The sequence below is a fragment of the Mycetomoellerius zeteki genome, unplaced genomic scaffold (genome assembly GCF_001594055.1).
Source record: "Mycetomoellerius zeteki isolate Tzet28-1 unplaced genomic scaffold, Tzet1.0 scaffold62, whole genome shotgun sequence".
In the NCBI taxonomy this organism is placed as follows: Eukaryota; Metazoa; Arthropoda; class Insecta; order Hymenoptera; family Formicidae; genus Mycetomoellerius; species Mycetomoellerius zeteki.
Window position 1 is genome coordinate 3,136,855 of NW_017257632.1, and position 17,979 is coordinate 3,154,833.

General features: G+C 36.7%; 3 protein-coding genes across 13 annotated transcripts; 1 reads left to right on the plus strand and 2 right to left on the minus strand.

The window, feature by feature from the left end:
• Positions 1-831: 831 nt before the first annotated feature.
• Positions 832-13,644, minus strand: LOC108728621 (myb-like protein Q). 9 transcript variants are annotated; one of them, XM_018457289.1, is made up of 17 exons: positions 12,911-13,644; positions 12,320-12,542; positions 9,556-9,653; positions 9,056-9,129; positions 8,702-8,969; positions 7,697-8,590; positions 7,263-7,614; positions 7,050-7,183; positions 6,910-6,990; positions 6,664-6,834; positions 6,342-6,590; positions 6,068-6,251; positions 5,863-5,934; positions 5,297-5,593; positions 3,530-3,703; positions 2,992-3,375; positions 2,287-2,534 (listed from the first exon to the last, which is right to left on the minus strand). In XM_018457289.1, exons 2-17 carry the CDS (start codon positions 12,483-12,485, stop codon positions 2,287-2,289), a joined length of 3,846 nt encoding a protein of 1,281 aa, XP_018312791.1. In that variant the 5' UTR covers positions 12,486-12,542; positions 12,911-13,644. The 9 variants fall into 9 exon arrangements, 8 of the variants coding, with proteins under 8 accessions (XP_018312796.1, XP_018312788.1, XP_018312795.1 ...); XM_018457288.1 differs by having other exon boundaries at positions 12,894-13,644; XR_001936897.1 differs by lacking the exons at positions 12,320-12,542; positions 12,911-13,644 and adding exons at positions 2,731-2,856; positions 9,832-10,009 and having other exon boundaries at positions 2,458-2,534.
• Positions 13,645-14,944: 1,300 nt separating this feature from the next.
• On the plus strand, positions 14,945-16,368 carry LOC108728623 (NAD-dependent protein deacylase Sirt4). 3 transcript variants are annotated; one of them, XM_018457295.1, is made up of 4 exons: positions 14,945-14,961; positions 15,065-15,329; positions 15,433-15,715; positions 15,971-16,368. In XM_018457295.1, the coding sequence occupies exons 2-4, from the start codon at positions 15,118-15,120 to the stop codon at positions 16,310-16,312; spliced, it is 837 nt and encodes a 278-aa protein (XP_018312797.1). In that variant the 5' UTR covers positions 14,945-14,961; positions 15,065-15,117; the 3' UTR covers positions 16,313-16,368. The 3 variants fall into 3 exon arrangements, with proteins under 3 accessions (XP_018312797.1, XP_018312798.1, XP_018312799.1); XM_018457296.1 differs by lacking the exon at positions 14,945-14,961 and having other exon boundaries at positions 15,153-15,329; positions 15,396-15,715; XM_018457297.1 differs by lacking the exon at positions 14,945-14,961 and having other exon boundaries at positions 15,153-15,329; positions 15,420-15,715.
• Positions 16,369-16,506: 138 nt separating this feature from the next.
• On the minus strand, positions 16,507-17,779 carry eIF3h (eukaryotic translation initiation factor 3 subunit h). Its single transcript, XM_018457050.1, has 2 exons — positions 17,427-17,779; positions 16,507-17,332 (listed from the first exon to the last, which is right to left on the minus strand). The coding sequence occupies exons 1-2, from the start codon at positions 17,687-17,689 to the stop codon at positions 16,585-16,587; spliced, it is 1,011 nt and encodes a 336-aa protein (XP_018312552.1). The 5' UTR covers positions 17,690-17,779; the 3' UTR covers positions 16,507-16,584.
• Between the last annotated feature and the right edge of the window lie 200 nt (positions 17,780-17,979).

Sequence of the window (17,979 nt, forward strand, 5' to 3'; positions counted from 1 at the left end):
ATATCGGATAACAAACGTACAAGAGACTTATTTATCTCTTGCATTTATATAAATAAAATATTTAGACAGCCAGATCCAGTAGCGAAAATAAACGTGTAAATACGGATTAACGTGCCACTGATACAAATAATATTTACGCTATATCTAACATATAATATTATAATCACACATAAAAATCAAAATTATAATGCTTATAGTCTACTATTAGGACGTTTTTCGTAATTACATATATTACACAAACCTGAGTTTATAATTTCATTTGCAAGCACAAAATAATTGTGAAAATTAACTTTATGAATTTTTCTCCTGAGATTTGAAATATATAAATTTACTTAGTATTCCTTATACAACTCCTCATACAATTATATACGCAATCATATGTAATAAAGTAAATTATGAATGTAATCAATGTTTATTAATAAAAAATTAGATTAGGTAACTCGTTTATGTAAATGTCAAGCAATAAAAGATAAAGATAAATATTTTTTTATATAAAATTCTAATGTTTTGTTTGTTTTTTTATGCAAATATTTTTTTACACAAATTATTTTGTTTCTCAAGCTGTAATTCTTTAAGGTATGAAAAAAGTTTATAGTTCATTGCGTATTCAATGAACTACAAAAAAAAAGAAAAATGCAATTATTCGCGCATGAGACTCTAATGTATAATTAAACAGTAAACAATATTATCTCTTTTCGAAATGTAAGATGAGATAAACTTTTTACAGAAGTCATCGTTTTAAAGCTGGTCCGATATATATATATATATATATATCCTTTTTGTGTAATAGAAATAGACATAGAAATTATATAATCTTGAGATGAATAATTAAATCGAAAGCAAATGCATGTCATAGCAACAATATTAATGTCGATCGAAATTCTCAAAGTTATTTCGTTCAATTTGATCCTTTATTAACTGGTGGAATGTTCTCATTTTCTTTAATTAATTCTACGAACGATTCTTCTATGTATCTTCCGAGCTTCTTTATTAAGAAACAGTTCGTTCTATATATCACTTTCGATCGTGACAATAACTTCGCACTCTCACGCGCTCTTCTACACACGAGAAATATATATTATATATTTATTTTTATAATATGTTTGACTTGTGATGTCACATACTCATTTTATTTTCGTACGCTTTTCGTGTTAATAAGATCGCATTGTTTGCAGAAATACGAATAGAATATTAAATACGACACCACCACTTCGTGTAAGTAATTGTAATCAGGTGCTAGAGCTTGCAATTCACAAGTTCGAGGAGTTTGCGTATTATTTGCCTAAGGGTTTTTGCAAGTCCCATTGTAAATAAGCAAGCGTGATGTATTCTATAAATAATACTACATTAAACATATCGATTATCTAATTCTTATTCCTGTTGGCAACAACGATACGTTTTTACGTTCGACACATATGTAGTATATAGACTATATTTTTATGCCTGTGCTGACAGTAATAAAAACGTCATTTTACTTTGTTCCAAATTTAAGGAACGTAATCATACAACACTCATACAAGTCAGTATTTATGAATTAGCAAAATATAATCACAGTATATTCTCGTAATATCAGATAACTAATGTGGAAATCGGAGATTAAAACAGATACATTCTGAATAAAAATATATTGAAGTTGCTCAAATCGCCAGATAATTTTCACATTCTTGCTAGATGATGAGACATGTATAGAGTACATAAGAAACTTGCAGTTCTATCTTAGGCAAATAGATCTTATCGTGTGATGTCATTTAGAAAGTACGCACATGAAGCTCTAACAGCTTGTCATACAATCAACAATAAGAATTTTCACATTTTTTTCAGTCTTATAAACAATACGTCGTTTTTGTAGAAAGCTGTGTCCACTTCTTCGTTCTAACGCTTTGTTCTATATCATATAGTATTCTGTATATTTGTAGTTTCTAAATAACATTCCGCGAAACTTGGAAAAATGGCTTCACAAACGATATCAAGAATCTTTTTCGATAAAAAAAAAAGATCTTTTGAAAGAGAAATACTGTCCAACTGATTAATCGACTCTATTCCTAATCAAAACACATGGCGTTACTTCGATAAATCTCTTGTCGATACGAAGACTTGATAAAAAGATCTACGTAGACGAGCACCAATTTAACGACGAGTATCCAGCATCCGTATAGGAGATGTTACAGAGGTGCTTCGGACGTAAAGGAGAATGTATGAATAATACCGATTCTCCGACCAATAGTAGCGTTACCAATGTAATTTCGTGCTTGTAAAGCTGAAATGTAATTTGAGTCCGATGTCACTTTAGTTATGCACTATGGTTGATGCATGTTGAAGTCTCTCGAGTTCTTCCAATGACAAGACGTTTGTTTGTGCAAGCTCTGGAAGCTTGCCAGCCCGAGCTTGAGCGAGAAGCTCTGGGCTGAACCATCGCGCAAGTTGATTAGATGTTGGCGAAAGATCACCTCCGTTACTACCCACAAATCCGAGGCCTGGTGAAGGTTGACGGCCGACTGCCATGTTCAACTGCTGCGATCGCATCGTTTGTCCATCTGTACATATAATTCAGTGTTGTAAAAAATATCATTTAAAAAAACAAGGGCAAATATTATCGTTATATAGATATATGCGAATTAATCACACAAGATACTAAAAACGAGAATAATTTGCCGATTTCATTTATATAATACGATAGCGTTATAAAATTTTCTAGCGTAAAGCATTTCAATGTAGTTAATAATTGTTTACTTAGTTTAATCCAAAGGAGGATAAATGACATCATGACAGAATTAAGTGAAGGAGAGCTAAGAATAATTTATTTTTCCGATTTCTGAACACCGTTGCATACAATTTGATTTGGGAGGGGAGAAACACCTGAAAATTAATGTAAATATAGGATAAGGAGGGAATTTAGTAAATATTGATGTTGATAGGTAGAAGTCGGGAATCGTTCGATTTGTTAGAAATTATTTCAAAACACTCATAGTTGGTACTTGATCGAATCATTACCTGTGCGATTAGAATTGTAGTTTTGGCTCATGATAAGTTGCATAGGCGTATTTACAGCCCTTTGCGGCGGTTGTTGTTGCATATTAACGGTTCCGTGCGATGGTGGTGGTTGTTGCATGTTAGCAAGATGCGTTGAGACTTGCTGTGTCTTCATCTGGGTATTCATAGGATTTGATCTCTGATTCATAATCGAGTTTTGCGCTATATTATATTGTGGAACATTATGATGCGGTAACGAAGTTGCCATCGTGTGTTTAGATCGTGCTGGGTTGCCATAAACATTCGGCACTGTTCTATGCTGTTGTTGGAATTCCGCATTTCCCGTATTATATTGGAACTGATTGCTGCTAGTGTTGCTGTTATTACCTTTTACTATAGGTCGACCTGAAATTAGAATTGTGACATTAAAAGTAGTTGTCAGCTATACCATATATTATCTTGAAACAAATATCTTTTGAACGATATATACACGAAAATAAGATTTTTATAATAAAAAAATTTCTTTACAATTTTATAAAATATTTAGAGAGATATTAACCTGGATGCTGTTTGAGAGATGGATTCGACCATGTCGATTGAACGGGTTGCGATCGCAATGCAGTATGTCGAGACAGAGCTCCCTGTGCAAGTAATTGAGCCGCAGCCGACTGCATTTGTTGCATCTGAGAAGCCTGAGTTTGTGTAGACAATTTGGGTGGCTCATTGCTGCTTCCTACATTCAGATACACAATGATTTTATAATGATAAACAATTATTTGATTTTATGGTTGAACATTTGAGATAAATACAAACGCTAATGCTTTCTTAATGTTAATGTTAATGCTTTCCTTTTCTTAAAAAGAAATTTAGCGTCTACAGTATAAAAAATCAATAAATTTTTTCGAAATTAAATGCTTAAATTTATGTAATTTTTAAATAAAATTTATATATGTACATATATATGTATATGTATGCATATATATATATATATAAATTATGTACATACATATACACCTTGTAAATCAATTAAATATGTATTAAATATTATTCATTGGAGTTCTCTATTTTACCATTTTCCTATTTTTCATTAATTATCTCATGATCATGATTTTATACATAATTACATAAAATTATGTTTTGTGTGAATACAGTGTTACATTGTGAAAATTTATATTGTGAATATAATATTAATCGTAATTGTAATGATTTCATAAGAATAATAATAAATGTAGCTGTTGTTAAATATTTATTTATATTACATTCATTTACTTTAATAGCGCATGCAATTTTGGCAAACATAAGGATCAAGCACAAATATGGCATAATTAGGAAAATGAAAATAGTAAGTTCAACATATATTGATAAAAGATGCAACAACAGGAGAAAGTGTGAGCATGTGTAAAAAAAGAAAAGTTAAAGCAGATGAGACAGGATCAATAAAGCTTTTTATTATAAAAAAAACTATTTCAACATTCTATTCAAAAATGTAATAAATCTATGTTAAGAAATGAAGAGTTTATTTTATAAAGTGCTTTTTTTAATCACATATAAAATAAAAATCATATTTCAAAATATGTCACATTAAACCTTTTAAACCACGCTGCGGACGTTAAACGAAGAAACAAAACAGCTGCTTTTCATTATAATGCAAAAATAATAAAAAGAAAAATATAGCTTCAAACAACAATTAAGAATTCGCTATTTTATGAAGTATTAATGTGCACTTTATCAAACTCCTCATCGACGTAACAGCACAATTAGACATTTTCACCGGTTGCGAGTAAAGTAACATTTTGCAAATCAACGTTCTTTATCTCGTCTGATGATGTAGATACGGTCACTTTATTTTCGTCTACCAACATTTCTAATTCAGATGATTTTTTTAGTGCCTCATCAAGCGAGACACAATCATTATTGTTGGTATCGTTATCATCATCTACTACATCAGACTTGGTTGTTTTTGCATCGTCGTTTGCATTTTCATTAACATCAAGGAAAACATTTTCCTTCGTTATGTTAATTTTCGAATTATCTTCTGTATCTTTTTTCTGCTGTAATGCGCACAAATATTTGGTCTTTAATGCCGATTCTTCCGTATCGAAAGTGGTATTATTACTTGTATGATTAGCTATAGCAGAATGCAGGAAAATCATTTTAAGAGTCTCATTTTGCACCTGATTGACAGAATCGGAAAACTTAGAGAGATTAATGGAAGAAGCCGCGGTGTGTATCGGACGATTATTTTGAAACATGCGAGAATTAATATTTCCATTAATTGCATGAGTGATAGAAGAGGTCGTTTCTACTTGGCAGAATTGATTCACACCGTCAGGTTCCTTATCAGCAGTCATTTTGCGTAAAACGGAGGTTGGAGTGAAAGCGAGCGGACTCGCTGTTTGCTTAGCTGGTGAATTAACTGGGCTCGACGTGCGCTGCTGCTGAACTTGTTGTTGTTGCTGCTGTTGTTGCTGTTGCTGCTGCTGCTGCTGCTGTTGTTGTTGATCCTGTCGCTTACGGAAATTCTCACGCTGCTCCTCCAACTTCTTCTTGATTAAAGCACTTTGCATTATAGACTGAGTATGCATAACAATCTCCCTTGGAGATGGTACTCTATGCGGTATCACTGTTACAATAATAATTTACAATATTAATTTTCTTGAAAATTTTTTTTCAATTTCAATAATATCGCCCATAATTTAGATTGAAATTATTTATCCAATTATATTACATTATTATTATGTAGCCTTTTTCTCATCTAACTTTAATCAGAAAGATTTATGTATTTAAAAGATAAAAGATAAAAGATAAAAGATAAAAGATGATAATATAAAATAATATAAAATAATATAAAAAAATTACAAAATACAGAGTTTAATGTATTTATTATATTACCTGGATGTTGTACTGTTAAAGTACTAGGATTAGCTGTTAAATTTGGTGATATTATCGGAGGTGGACAATAAGCTGCATTCCATATACAATACAAAATCATTCAATTTAATAAAAATTAGAGTTTCTAAGTTTTTACTGAACCTTTAGATGATAAAAAAGATTTAGAAAGGATATAGAAAGGATATTAACGTGTAAAATGTCTTACCGTTATTCATAGGAGATGGAATTCTCTGCTGTTGTTGCTGATACAGCATCTGTTGTAGAATGTGCTCTTGAGGGATAGGAGCAGCGGGATGAGGATGTGGACTTATCGTACGAGGTGTGGTACCACCATACATTTTTAAAATGTTCACCAGCACTTCTCGATGGCGATGTTGCATTGCAGGATTCTATCAAAGATATAATTTATATAATTAAAGGTTTTACTATACCTATAATAAATATATATTGGTTATTACAGATAATTATAAATAACTGACCTGCAACTGTTGTATTAGATGTTGCCTAGTGATCTCGCCTTGCTGTAAACCTTGAATGATTGCTTGAGCTTCCGGTCGTTGCAAAAGTTCTTGGCTCGACGGGACATTATTTATCATCATTTGCATCTCCGCTGGCACTGGACTGACACCTAACATCCGTTGATTACCCATCATCATTGATAGCATATCGGAATGTCGTTGTTGTTGCTTTTGTTGTTGCTGCTGCTGTTGTTGTTGCTGCTGCTGTTGCTGTTAATATTACATATTCATTTGTCAAAATTCATTGTATTAATCACTAAATAAAGAATGATGTATATCATACCTGTATTTGCAAGACTTTCATTAAATTCTCATGTTGCATCTGAACCTGATGGGGATGTTGAGTAGGACCAAGGGGACCAACGTGATTAAATGTTGTAGTATGAATTGGTTCTGCGGGCGGCTGCTGATGTGGCATTGATGACTGTTGGGTTTTCAATTGCGAATTAAGTAACTGAAAAACAAAGAATAAAAGAGATGCAAATTGTATGCGTCAATTAACATAGCAAAAAAATTAAATGTAACTTACTTGCATTAACGTTACAGGTTGTTTTTGAGTGATAGGTCCGTTAGCTGCAGGCACAGCTTGTCCTCCAGTCACTTGAGCAAGCTAAAAGAAATTGTTTTAATACATTTTGAATAAAGTTAAATTATCACATATCGACTTACCAGTTTCTTAAAAGCAGAGAGATCTTCAGTCTTATTTACACGGGGTGTATCAGTCGAAGTCGCAGGTGGAGGAGCACCACCCCGCATACGTGCTTCCAATTCTTCCAAACTATGCACAACTTTGCCACCAACTTCTAGAAAAAAATTTATACCTATATGTATCACTATAACTTGTTTACTTGACGACAATATTTATCCAAATATCTATCTTACCCAAATCTTTAATAGAACAATTTTTCATCATAGGTATAGCCGTATTACTCGCGTCACCCTGTCCATTTTGATTCGGCTTATTACCGCGATGTAACATTTCGAGTAACTTGACGCCATTTGTGGTCGTGTTAGCATTATTGGTCGTGTTGGCCGGAGAAATTGGTGCGAAGTAAGTATTCGATTCCGTCACCGATGGTATTTGAATATTTGGCTCGGTGATGTCGTTCAATAAATTGTTCAGCAATTCATCTTGTATAGAAGTTCTACGACTATCCACCTGTTGAACTGGACTTTCTCTTTTAAACCATTGGCTGAATCGCGAACCAGTACCACTATTCGATCCAACTCCATTCTAAATGAAAAGAAAGAAATCGTTTGACATAAAGAAGTGAAATGATTTCAAATGTTCAAGATACAAATATTATATGACTCACCGTCAATAATCCAGAGACGCCAGGGAACGTATCAGATTTCAGGAACTCATCCAGATTAAAATCTGGATGCGAGTCCTCTTGATTCTGATTTGCGCCAGAGTTCTCACCCGATTCGGAAGTCGGCTCGGTACTTTCACTGACATCATTCTCTTTGTTCTGAGTGATAGATTGCTCAGTTTGTTCAGAAATTGGAGAATGTGGCGCCGGTACAACGTTTATAGGTTGATCCATGACGGTTGGAGTGCTGCGTCCTTTAGGGCCCGCCGAGTTCTCATTCGATTTGTCTTCTTTCTCTGTGGCATTCCTCTTGCCTCGTTTCTTTTGCGCGGCAGTTTGTTTCTTACTCTTGGTATTACCACTGCTCACCACCTTTTCCTCCGGAATATCTTCAAAACCTCTGAGCTCAATTGTATCGTGTTGAGATGTAGGTCCCGAGCTGAACCATTCTGGCTCGTCCGAATCGCGATTGTCACTATAAGTCCGTCGACGATCGTTGCTGAATCTCTTTTCGCGTCCGCGGTCCTTATCACGTTCCATTTGATGATTATTCCGTTCATTTCGCTCCATTCCCCTATCGCCACGATCGCGCTCTCTTTCGCTACGATCTCCATAATCTCGGCCGAATGATCTCCGCTCAAACCTCTCGTCTCGCTCACGTAGATTGTCGCGATCGCGTTCCCTTTCCCGCATGTCACGATCTCTGTCTCGTTCCTTCCCGTCACGATTATCTCTGTTATCACGATCACGCAGAGAGCCACCAGCAGCCGTGCCTGATCTAAAACCATAATCCGCACGCTCAGAATCGATCTTTTCGTTTTCCGCTCTAAAGTCCCATATATCCCGTGTCAAAATCCTGCCGCTACCGATTCGACGAACTGGTTCACGATGGCTGACCTGTAAAGTATTTCATAATTATGTTTATAAACAGAATACAAAGCGATGTAAATGAAGGTAGATAGAAACGCATGTCTCGGAAAAAAAATAAATTGCGAAATGACTGCGTACTTCTGCTTTGCCAATCGGGCTCTCCGGACGTCGGTTTGGTGGCTGATTCACGTTAACAAAACATCCCGAATTAAAACTTCTCCGTTGGGGGCTCAAAACGATGCCGTCTTGCTCTTTACGTATTCGGTCTCGTGGATCGCCATTATTACGTCGCTTACTATGATTCTCAGTGATTTGATCACCACGTCCAGTTCTTTCTTCTTTCGGGGGTGTATCGCTACGCTTTCTATCCGAATGCCAACGTTCGGGATCCCAAACACCTCTTGAGCTGCAAAAGGAACAAAATATTAGTGATTAACGAGACAAATATCGATATCTCGATAATTTGAGAGACCACAAATTTTCATAACTTACTTGTTATAAGCGATATCCAGGAATGTAGGCCTACGTCTAGATAATCGCAAATTTTTTATCAGCATTAGATCCTCCTGGGAAAAAAAAATATATATATAGAAATATGATACATATATAACACACACACACACACACACATACAACATACAGGATGAATATTAAAAGTAGAACTTTTTATCATGAGAGATGAATATTTCACTTTTATGCATGGTCTCTTAAACCAGCAGCACACGATGCTTGCTTTCTTGCTGAATTGCTTACATTTTGGTAAATTATTAGAAATTTTGCATTCTGTGTGCAATTCTAATAATTTACTAAAACGCAAGCAATCCAGTAGGAAAACGAGTATCGTTGTGCCGCAGATGTTACGCTCTTTGCAGTCGATAATTCATCTTCCATGGTAAAAAGCTGATTCAACCATTAACATTCACCTTGTATATCGCAAGGAGCAAAACTCGGCATATCATTTGAGAAATTTCAACTTTTAAAGCAATATTTACCCGAGAATATTGAAACTGTGGTCTAGAACGGCCGACTTCCACGATTGAAGCGTCGGTTACTTCACCGGCCACCGACATCGATATAATGGCTTCATCTCCTGTAAAATAAAAAAAAAATAATATAAAGTAATTGTAATATGAGAAAAATATGGCTCGAACAGCTTTGTTGAGTGATCAAATCTCATGAAAATGTAACAGTGACAATCTGCCAAAAATTCCAACTGCACATTCTTATAAATGCGATCAGAAAGACTGGCGCAACGCGGTCGTACTTACGAAAGGTCACTCGCTTTAGAGGATTGATAGATTTGTTTTTTCGGAACCAACGGCAAGATCTAGTTTGCATAACCAGGATATCCAAAAAAGGAGACCCAGTTGGACCAACTAGCGGTCGTTTCCGCGGTCGACGATACCAATTCGAGCCGATAAATCGGTCGACAGCAACGATTCTCATTGTAATATCGTTGATCTTGCCTCAAATAAGCCGACTGCGAGAAAGCCTTTATCTGTTCAGCTGTTCTGCCCTATCTAACCGTTCGTGCTGTTTCCTCGCGCAACAACCGTCTCGACGATGTAAACAAACAGGTGAAGGGCAAACGAGGGTCAATAAATTCCCAAGATAAAGTTCCGTCACGAATACGTTGTTCCGTAAGTCAGAAAATGAGATTATTCTACACACAAACGATTCGTCTCTAAAATTTCTGTTCTTCAAGAATCAATAAAAAAAAAAACTCCAGCGAGATCTAATATATCAGTATAATCTGTCTCTTTCTTTCCCCTTTTTTTTCTTGGCCTTGAAATCGGCGAAACGATTTTAGCTACTCTCGTCTTGTCCTTTGAAGCAAAGCAGTTTATAAAAACAAATTCCTGTTTTTCTTGTGTTTCTTCGTAAAGAGGAAAAATATTAGATGTCCGACTTTTTGAATATACCAAGCTTTAGAATCACATATTTCTATTATCGAAATAATTATATATTTAACGTTAGATGTTATCAGTTCTCTCTGTGTCCACTGCCTGTATAACACTCGCACAACTTAATACAGAAGCAATATATGTAAACCGTCATGTAAGCAGAGTACAGTGCAGACTGGCCGAATCAAATTGTCTTCAGACGTTCAGACAAGATAACTCTCTCACAAGCCAATCAAAGCCTTCCTGAAAAGATCCTAGATAAGTAAGCACATGATTGGCCACAGAAATGATTTAAATGTAACTGATTCTTGTCTAGGGAGATTTCTAGAAATTACGATTATCTTATAACAAAAAATACACACAAATTCGCACAAATACACACAATGAAATCAGATCACACAGAATAATGCGTCCTGTTAGATATTAGAATACATGTAAAAAAATATTCTTTGTTCAATCTACAAATTTATGTATTTTATGCGGTACTTTGAAGAAAATGTGGAATTTTGTTAATTCGGTATAAATATTTGAAAGATGTGTTTGCTGTGTATGGATGAATAGACTCGAAAGACTATGAGAAAAAGAACAGAAATGATGAAAAAGCCAATCTTGATGCCACAGGTTTTAAACGATAAACATGTTAATAACAAAGGCAAAGAAACACAATTCCCATTTATATATCTTAAAAATAAATTAAAAGATGACAAACGATGAAGAAAAAAATTAAGGGATTAGTAAAAAGTGATAAAACAAGCTTAGGCTTATGTTGGTTCAGTTTTAACTTGCATACAGTAATCCATAGATTATTCTGTATTTATATGAGTTGCTTTCCTTTTAGGAGAGACACAGTCGACATAAACGTTGTTCTATCCTTTTTTGTTGTTCAATGAATAACAAAAATAGAACGACATTTGTATTGACTGTTCCCTAAAAGAAATTAAGCAGATCGAAAATAGATCGCTTTGTACATTAAAGTAAGTACTTTAATCTTTTGTGATATTTCAGCAAGCAAACTGTAGGAACATCAGAATGTGTTCCTTCAAATTCACGTCAAATTTCTATCTCACAAAAATTGACATTGGATCCACAGTTTTATTACGTTTTCACGTTTGAATTTTCTACTTTTTCTCTGTTTTCAGCATGAAGAATGTAACGTTTAATAAAAGAGATTAGGTCTGTTTTCTGTGGCTAAACTAGTGTACATTTTTGAAACTTAAAGTGAGATAGATATATATGTGTTTGATATTTGTCGAAAACGAGAAAGAGAGTTCTAGTGCAGTCTAGTGCAGGAATAGAAAACAAACTGATTGACGTGAGAAAGAGAGAGAGAGAGAGAGAGAGAGAGAGAGAGAGAGAGAGAGAAAGGAAGAGAAATGTTCATTTCCATCAATACAGATTAACTTTAATTTTGGTTTAATTTACTTTTTATCTTTTTCTTAGAACAGGATAAAAAGTTAAACCAAGATTAAAGTTAATCTAGCTACATTTCAAAACATCTCTGAGGAAAAAAGGTTTGTTCTTTTTAGCTGAATTTCTTGCGCACAGTTCATCTTTTTTGTTTTTTCTTTCCAACAAGAAAAGAAAAAAAAGGAAAGATAAACTGTGCAAAAAGTTCAACTAAAAAAAAACAAGTACAGTTACATGTATCATTAATTATATATTTCCTCGGAGAGGACGTTTTGGAATGTAGGCTTACATTAGTAAAACCGAACAAGAAAAGGAAAGAGAATAGACTTATCGTAAACGAGCGAAGTCGCGAGGTTATCTACCATATATCCCTGGAGTTCCAGCATCGCCTCCGAAACGAGGGACGGAATAAAGAAAATAAAATAGTCGATCAATCGACTCGTACCTTCTTCCTTCTTCGTGGCCGCCGTCGCAACCGCCGTCACCGTCGTCGTAGTCTTGGTCGACGCCGTTGTCGCCGTTGTTGTTGTTGTTGTCGTCGTCGTGGTGGTCGTCGCCGTCGGCGGTGGCGGTGGATGCTGCTTGTCACTTGTCACAGACTCGACGGACATCGCGCCGTTGATCGCGTCGGCCTTTCGTCGATCGCCGGAGGGGTAGGATGGGGTGTCCTGCGCGGATACCGGCGTTCCCGTCCCCTGTGATTCGCTATCTTCCCCGAGATGCGATCTCTATCTATGTCTCTCGTACACCATACACGAGCGGTGGCACGTAACACACCCGTACACACATACACACAGAGCACGCAAAAATGTGCGCGCGGGCGCGCGTGCGAGTGCGACACACACCACACACACACACACACGCACGGGACGCGCGCGTTCGCTCTAGGTAAGCTCGCACGCCTACACGCGCATACTCACACACACGCACACGGATACACGGGACGCGCGCACCTTCTTATACTTATTAGTTTACACCTCTAAATATATATATATATATGCATATATATTGCTAAGTACTGCTTAGTATCACAGACTGGTTTTCCCTTTCTACGTATCGTGGCTCGGCCAGCGATCGACGAAGCTTCGACGAGACGATGTGTCCTTCTTTTTGCGACCGTTTCGACAGCGAGATGAACGATTAGTGGACAGGAGAAAGAGAGAGAAAGAGAGAGAGAGAGAAAGGGGGGAGAGGAGAGAGAGAGAGAAAACAGAGAGCAAAGAGTGTGTTTATTGGAATAAAGGAGATTGCAAAGGGGGGGAGGAGAGAGAGAGAGAGAGAGAGTGAGTTTACACGCGAAGCTGCGTAAACGAATGGGCCCTGACGATTCTGCGAATGGTACGATCGCAGGATCTTTTCGTCGTGTGTCGCTCAACGATCATCTCATGTCACAACACGGCCCATATAAGTGTAGCAGCTCGCCGCCGATCGTCGTCAGTCCATCGATCTCCGTATCACACACAACAAAATAAACGGCTCGTGTACACACACGCGCGCACGCACTGGTTTCTCACTCGCGGTGCTATGCAAAAATAGAAAATGGCTGCGCGATCCCCACTTCTGCCGCCGCTGTTTCTTCTGAGCCCGACCGATCGCCTGGCTCTTTACTCTTACTTGCCTCGCCTGCTTTACCTTCCTGCCTCCGCGATCCCACGCAATGTCTAGCCGAACGTTTCTCGCCGAGGGGGATCGGAAACAAGGAGATGGAGTTTGCAGCAGAAGTTCCAAAAACACGATGGAAAGGGACGGACGATATGAGGAAGGCGCTGTCATCGATGAAGGTTCGACTGGGTCAGACTGGGTTCGACGTTCGACGGGCCACTAGAATTCATCGACGATTAATGCCTGTTCACAATGGGTGCATTCGGTACTACGACCGCTCAGTGAGCTCTTGCATTCGATTGGCATATTCCGTTAGAACTAAAAATATAGACCAAACAGATACAAGGGATGCAATGGGTGCATTCAGTACTACAGCTCAGTGAGCGCTTGCATCTTATTGGTATATTCCGTTAGAACTAAAAATATAGACCAAACAGATACAAGAGCTCACTGAGCGCTCAGTGAGCGGTCGTAGTACTGGGTGCGTTCAGCAGAACGTTTGTTTTGCAACTGTTGTAAGTTTCCTTCGCGCTGATTGGATCATACTTTTAGATCTAGAAGAATGGTCCTATCTCAGCAGACAATCATAAAACGGTCGCAAAACTGTTGAGTCTGCTAAACGCAGCTACTGAATGCACCCAATAGGTGCCACGACCACTCACTGAGCGCTCAGTGAGCTCTTGTATCTGTTTGGTCTATATTTTTAGCTCTAATGGAATATGCCAATCAGATGCAAGAGCTCAATGAACGCTCAGTGAGCAGTCGTGATTCTGGATGTACCCACTAATAACAGCGAGCGCTCAACTGTTGAATCCGCTGGATGCATTCGGAACGGCTTGAACACTGGCCAAAGTCTTTTGAGCGCGTTCTATTTTACATTTGATGCACATAATTGTGTTATTTTATCCTTGTTGTTCACCGAATATTAAAGAAGGATAAAATGATTTATGCGCATTATGTATAAAACTGAACTTTATTTCAGTGAAAAAAATTTTTAACAGTTACAAAATAAACATTTTACTCAACGTAGCCAATCACGGATCTAAAAACGGAAAAACAGTTGTTTAATGCTTTTCATACTTTGCCTTCAGCAAAATGAAATCCAACGTAATTCGAATGAATTCGCTATAAAATTTAAACGAACCTGCACTCGTATCAAAATGCTAAAATGTGTTTTCATTGAGAGAGAAATGAAAAAAGAGAAATTTGCAAATACATAATCAAGAAACTATCGCCCGTGATTGGTGCGCACCTCCAGGCGATTGATTATTGGCCAATTGAGAATCGCTGTATTTTCTGAACCAATGACGATTCAACGATTTCTCATAACAGGGAGCATACAATTTAAAAGCCATACAACGCACGTGTTAATTTGCATTTTTAATATTTATGACAAAACGATAAATTACAAGTTTTTTGTTATGATTGCAAGACATACTTATCATAATGCGAAGCTTTTTACAAATGTTTTATCAAAATTTTATTGTAAGTATATGCTAAGTTTGGTTATGTCTGTTTAAAGGGATAAAAGTTTGTTTCAAACGTTTTAAATTATAACGATTGTGTTAGGATGTTTATCACGTTGCAGTCTCGAACCTCACGTTTGTTCCAAAATGTTCTCCAGTGTCAACAGAGGATGTGATGAGATTAAAAGAATTTGTCGATAAATATCACCATCTATGCGTGTTAACTGGAGCAGGAATATCCACGGAAAGTGGTATCCCCGATTACAGATCAGCCGAGGTCGGTCTTTATGCCCGAAGCAATCGTAAACCAGTTCTTTATAAGGAATTTTGTAACAACGAAGCAATCAGAAGACGATACTGGGCCAGAAATTATATTGGATGGTCAAGGTTTGTTTTTTTGTAATTCAAACACATACGTACACACATCCGTACATTATTTTAAAAAATTAATAGAGATGTATCAACATCTCTTATCAGCATATATTTATAGGTTTTCCTCTCTTAAACCAAACATTACGCACGAGATACTGAAACATTCAGAATATGTTGGAAAGGTGGGATGTATCATTACACAGAATGTAGATAATTTACATTTAAAGGCAGGAAGTAAGAAGGTGATTGAGCTGCACGGAACAGCGTTCAGAGTAATGTGTCTGAATTGCAATCATAAAATAAGCAGATACGAACTTCAAAGAATATTTCAAAAACTCAATCCTTCTATGATCGCAACTACCCAGATGATAAGGCCTGATGGTGACGTAGAATTGTCACAGGTATATACAATAGTCATATTTGTATATATGTACATATATACTTGCAATGGCTGCGTTCAGCAGAAAAAGTAGCTTTGCAACTGTTGTAAAATTCTTTAATATAATTGGTTTATACATTTAGATCCAATGAGGAACTAAGGGCAAGAACAATCGTATTAAAGAATTTTACAACAGTTGCAAAGCTGCTTTTTCTGCTGAACGCAGCCAATGTTTTAAATGCTATGTGTATTATTTTGAATAAAATATATTTGACAGGCACAAGTGGAAGGCTTTAATGTTCCTGCTTGTGATAATTGTGGTGGCATATTAAAACCAGATATTATATTCTTTGGAGACAATGTACCACACGAGAAAGTACAAAACGTGAAAGCTAATGTAGAAAATTTAGACGCTTTGCTAATTCTAGGAACAACTCTTAGTACATTCTCTGCATACAGAATTGTATTGCAAGCGATTGATGCCAAGAAACCAATAGCAATAGTAAATATTGGCGAGACTAGAGCTGATAAGTGTATAAATTTAAAAGTAGAAGGAAGATGCGGAGATATTCTACCAAAGATTTGGCAGCTGAATATTTCAAAGGATTGTATAAGATGATGACAAAAGTGAATAAGTTTTAAATTATACATTAATTTAACCAATTATTAAATATTATCAAGGATACTGTACAGTGTATTATAATATTTTATTGTTACAATTATTGATTTTTTAAATATATGTATTATAACATTTTAATAGACGTTCAATTTAAAGAAATATAAAAATAATTAAACAAATGGAAATTTCTTGGAAAATTGTATGTTCCTTTTATTTAATTCTGTAATCATTTCCTTGAATATACCATAAGTATTTGTAATACATTAATTTTATCAATGGGAAGACTTTGCCTCCTTTGCATTTTGTAAACTTTGAGTAATATACAATTTTGCTAAGCTTTGAGCACAGAATTGCGAAATATGTTCACTGTATGTGTTAATTTGTCCAGCAACAATCATTGGATTTAATCTTGGCGGAACTGGGAGGGGTCTCATCAACTTATTGATATCATCATCGGGTAGCGGTGGTTCGTCCTTTGCAGCCCTGGCAGCGTTTTCTTGAGCCCTCTTGGCCAAGAGCCTATTCTTATCTTGCTGCTGTCGAACCACCAATTGTTGGTATCTATTAAATTTCATCGCTTCCTGATTCAATTCATCCACTCGATCCATCAAGCATCTCAACTGGTTCTCTAACACTGTGGCTGTTCCAAGATCCAGATACTTTGTACCCTGTTCCTCAGGAATCATTTCATCCAATTCCGACATCATGATATTCGTCAGATTACTGTTCTTTATAACTACTGGGATTTCAACAAAGAGACTCTCGTATCCAATCTTTAAAGTGCGCAGAGCTTCAGGAGTAAACTCGTTTTCCTTGTACATCTGTATCGCTTGTGGAGTGAGTCGATACGCTTTAAGAGTCAGGAAACCCCTGGCAGATTTTGCTGTGTCATAAATAAGCACAACTGATTCCTCGATAGAAGTTTGATAGTGGTACTGCGATTCCAGCAAGGATAGATTCAAAAAGTTGCCGACGTCTGCACTCTGATACCAACCAACATGGAAGTGGTCGACGTTCACCCTAGGTATTATTAAACGTATCAGCAAAATAATATCTTTGCAATAATTTCTAAAGCACAGCTAGGCTATTTCTGAACATCCACATTGACACTTACCATCTCAGTCTCCGCATCATGGCGAGCTGATACTCCTCCTCATCCATGATCTCATCATTCTTGGGAAATGGGAAACAATTGGTAATTTCCAAACGGTTCTGCACGACCAAACCAAGGAGAGCACCCTGGGCGACTTCCATGTTGCCAGAGGATTCCTCATGGCAGTGCTTCACCATCTTCATCACCACCAGCCCGTCGCATTGTACGTAGTCAATACGCGGTTCCGCCTCGGGAATCCTTCTCGACGTCGTCCTCGAAACCATTTCTGATAAATTTCTCGTAGTTACAAAAAAGCTACGTTCAACCACTCGGCCAACCGATATCGGGAAAAGTTAGGTGAAGAAGACAGCACGCTGATCGTGATGTCACTACATGTCCTTCTCCTTCCTCTTCTTATGTGGCGTTTTCATCAATGTTGTCGCCAGAAATGAGGGTGCTTGCTATCGTTAGCCAATCAAAAAACTCGCGATGCAAATATTAGTTTCGACACTTAAGTATCGGCCTTTAAATAAGCTGGATTCACACTGCATCCGATTTTCGTCGTACGACGCTC

What these genes read in the sequence shown, in the direction of transcription:
- LOC108728623 (XM_018457295.1), top strand. Translation starts at nt 15,118, where the DNA reads ATGAGATTAAAAGAATTTGTCGATAAATATCACCATCTATGCGTGTTA. An exon ending in AATTATATTGGATGGTCAAG is followed by an intron (nt 15,330 to 15,432) that starts GTTTGTTTTTTT and finishes ATATATTTATAG; the next exon opens with GTTTTCCTCTCTTAAACCAA. An exon ending in GTGACGTAGAATTGTCACAG is followed by an intron (nt 15,716 to 15,970) that starts GTATATACAATA and finishes TATATTTGACAG; the next exon opens with GCACAAGTGGAAGGCTTTAA.
- eIF3h (XM_018457050.1), bottom strand. Translation starts at nt 17,689, where the DNA reads ATGGTTTCGAGGACGACGTCGAGAAGGATTCCCGAGGCGGAACCGCGT. An exon ending in ATGATGCGGAGACTGAGATG is followed by an intron (nt 17,333 to 17,426) that starts GTAAGTGTCAAT and finishes AATAATACCTAG; the next exon opens with GGTGAACGTCGACCACTTCC.
- LOC108728621 (XM_018457286.1), bottom strand. Translation starts at nt 10,009, where the DNA reads ATGAGAATCGTTGCTGTCGACCGATTTATCGGCTCGAATTGGTATCGT. An exon ending in CTGGATATCGCTTATAACAA is followed by an intron (nt 8,970 to 9,055) that starts GTAAGTTATGAA and finishes TTCCTTTTGCAG; the next exon opens with CTCAAGAGGTGTTTGGGATC. An exon ending in CTACAATTCTAATCGCACAG is followed by an intron (nt 2,535 to 2,991) that starts GTAATGATTCGA and finishes TTATATGTACAG; the next exon opens with ATGGACAAACGATGCGATCG.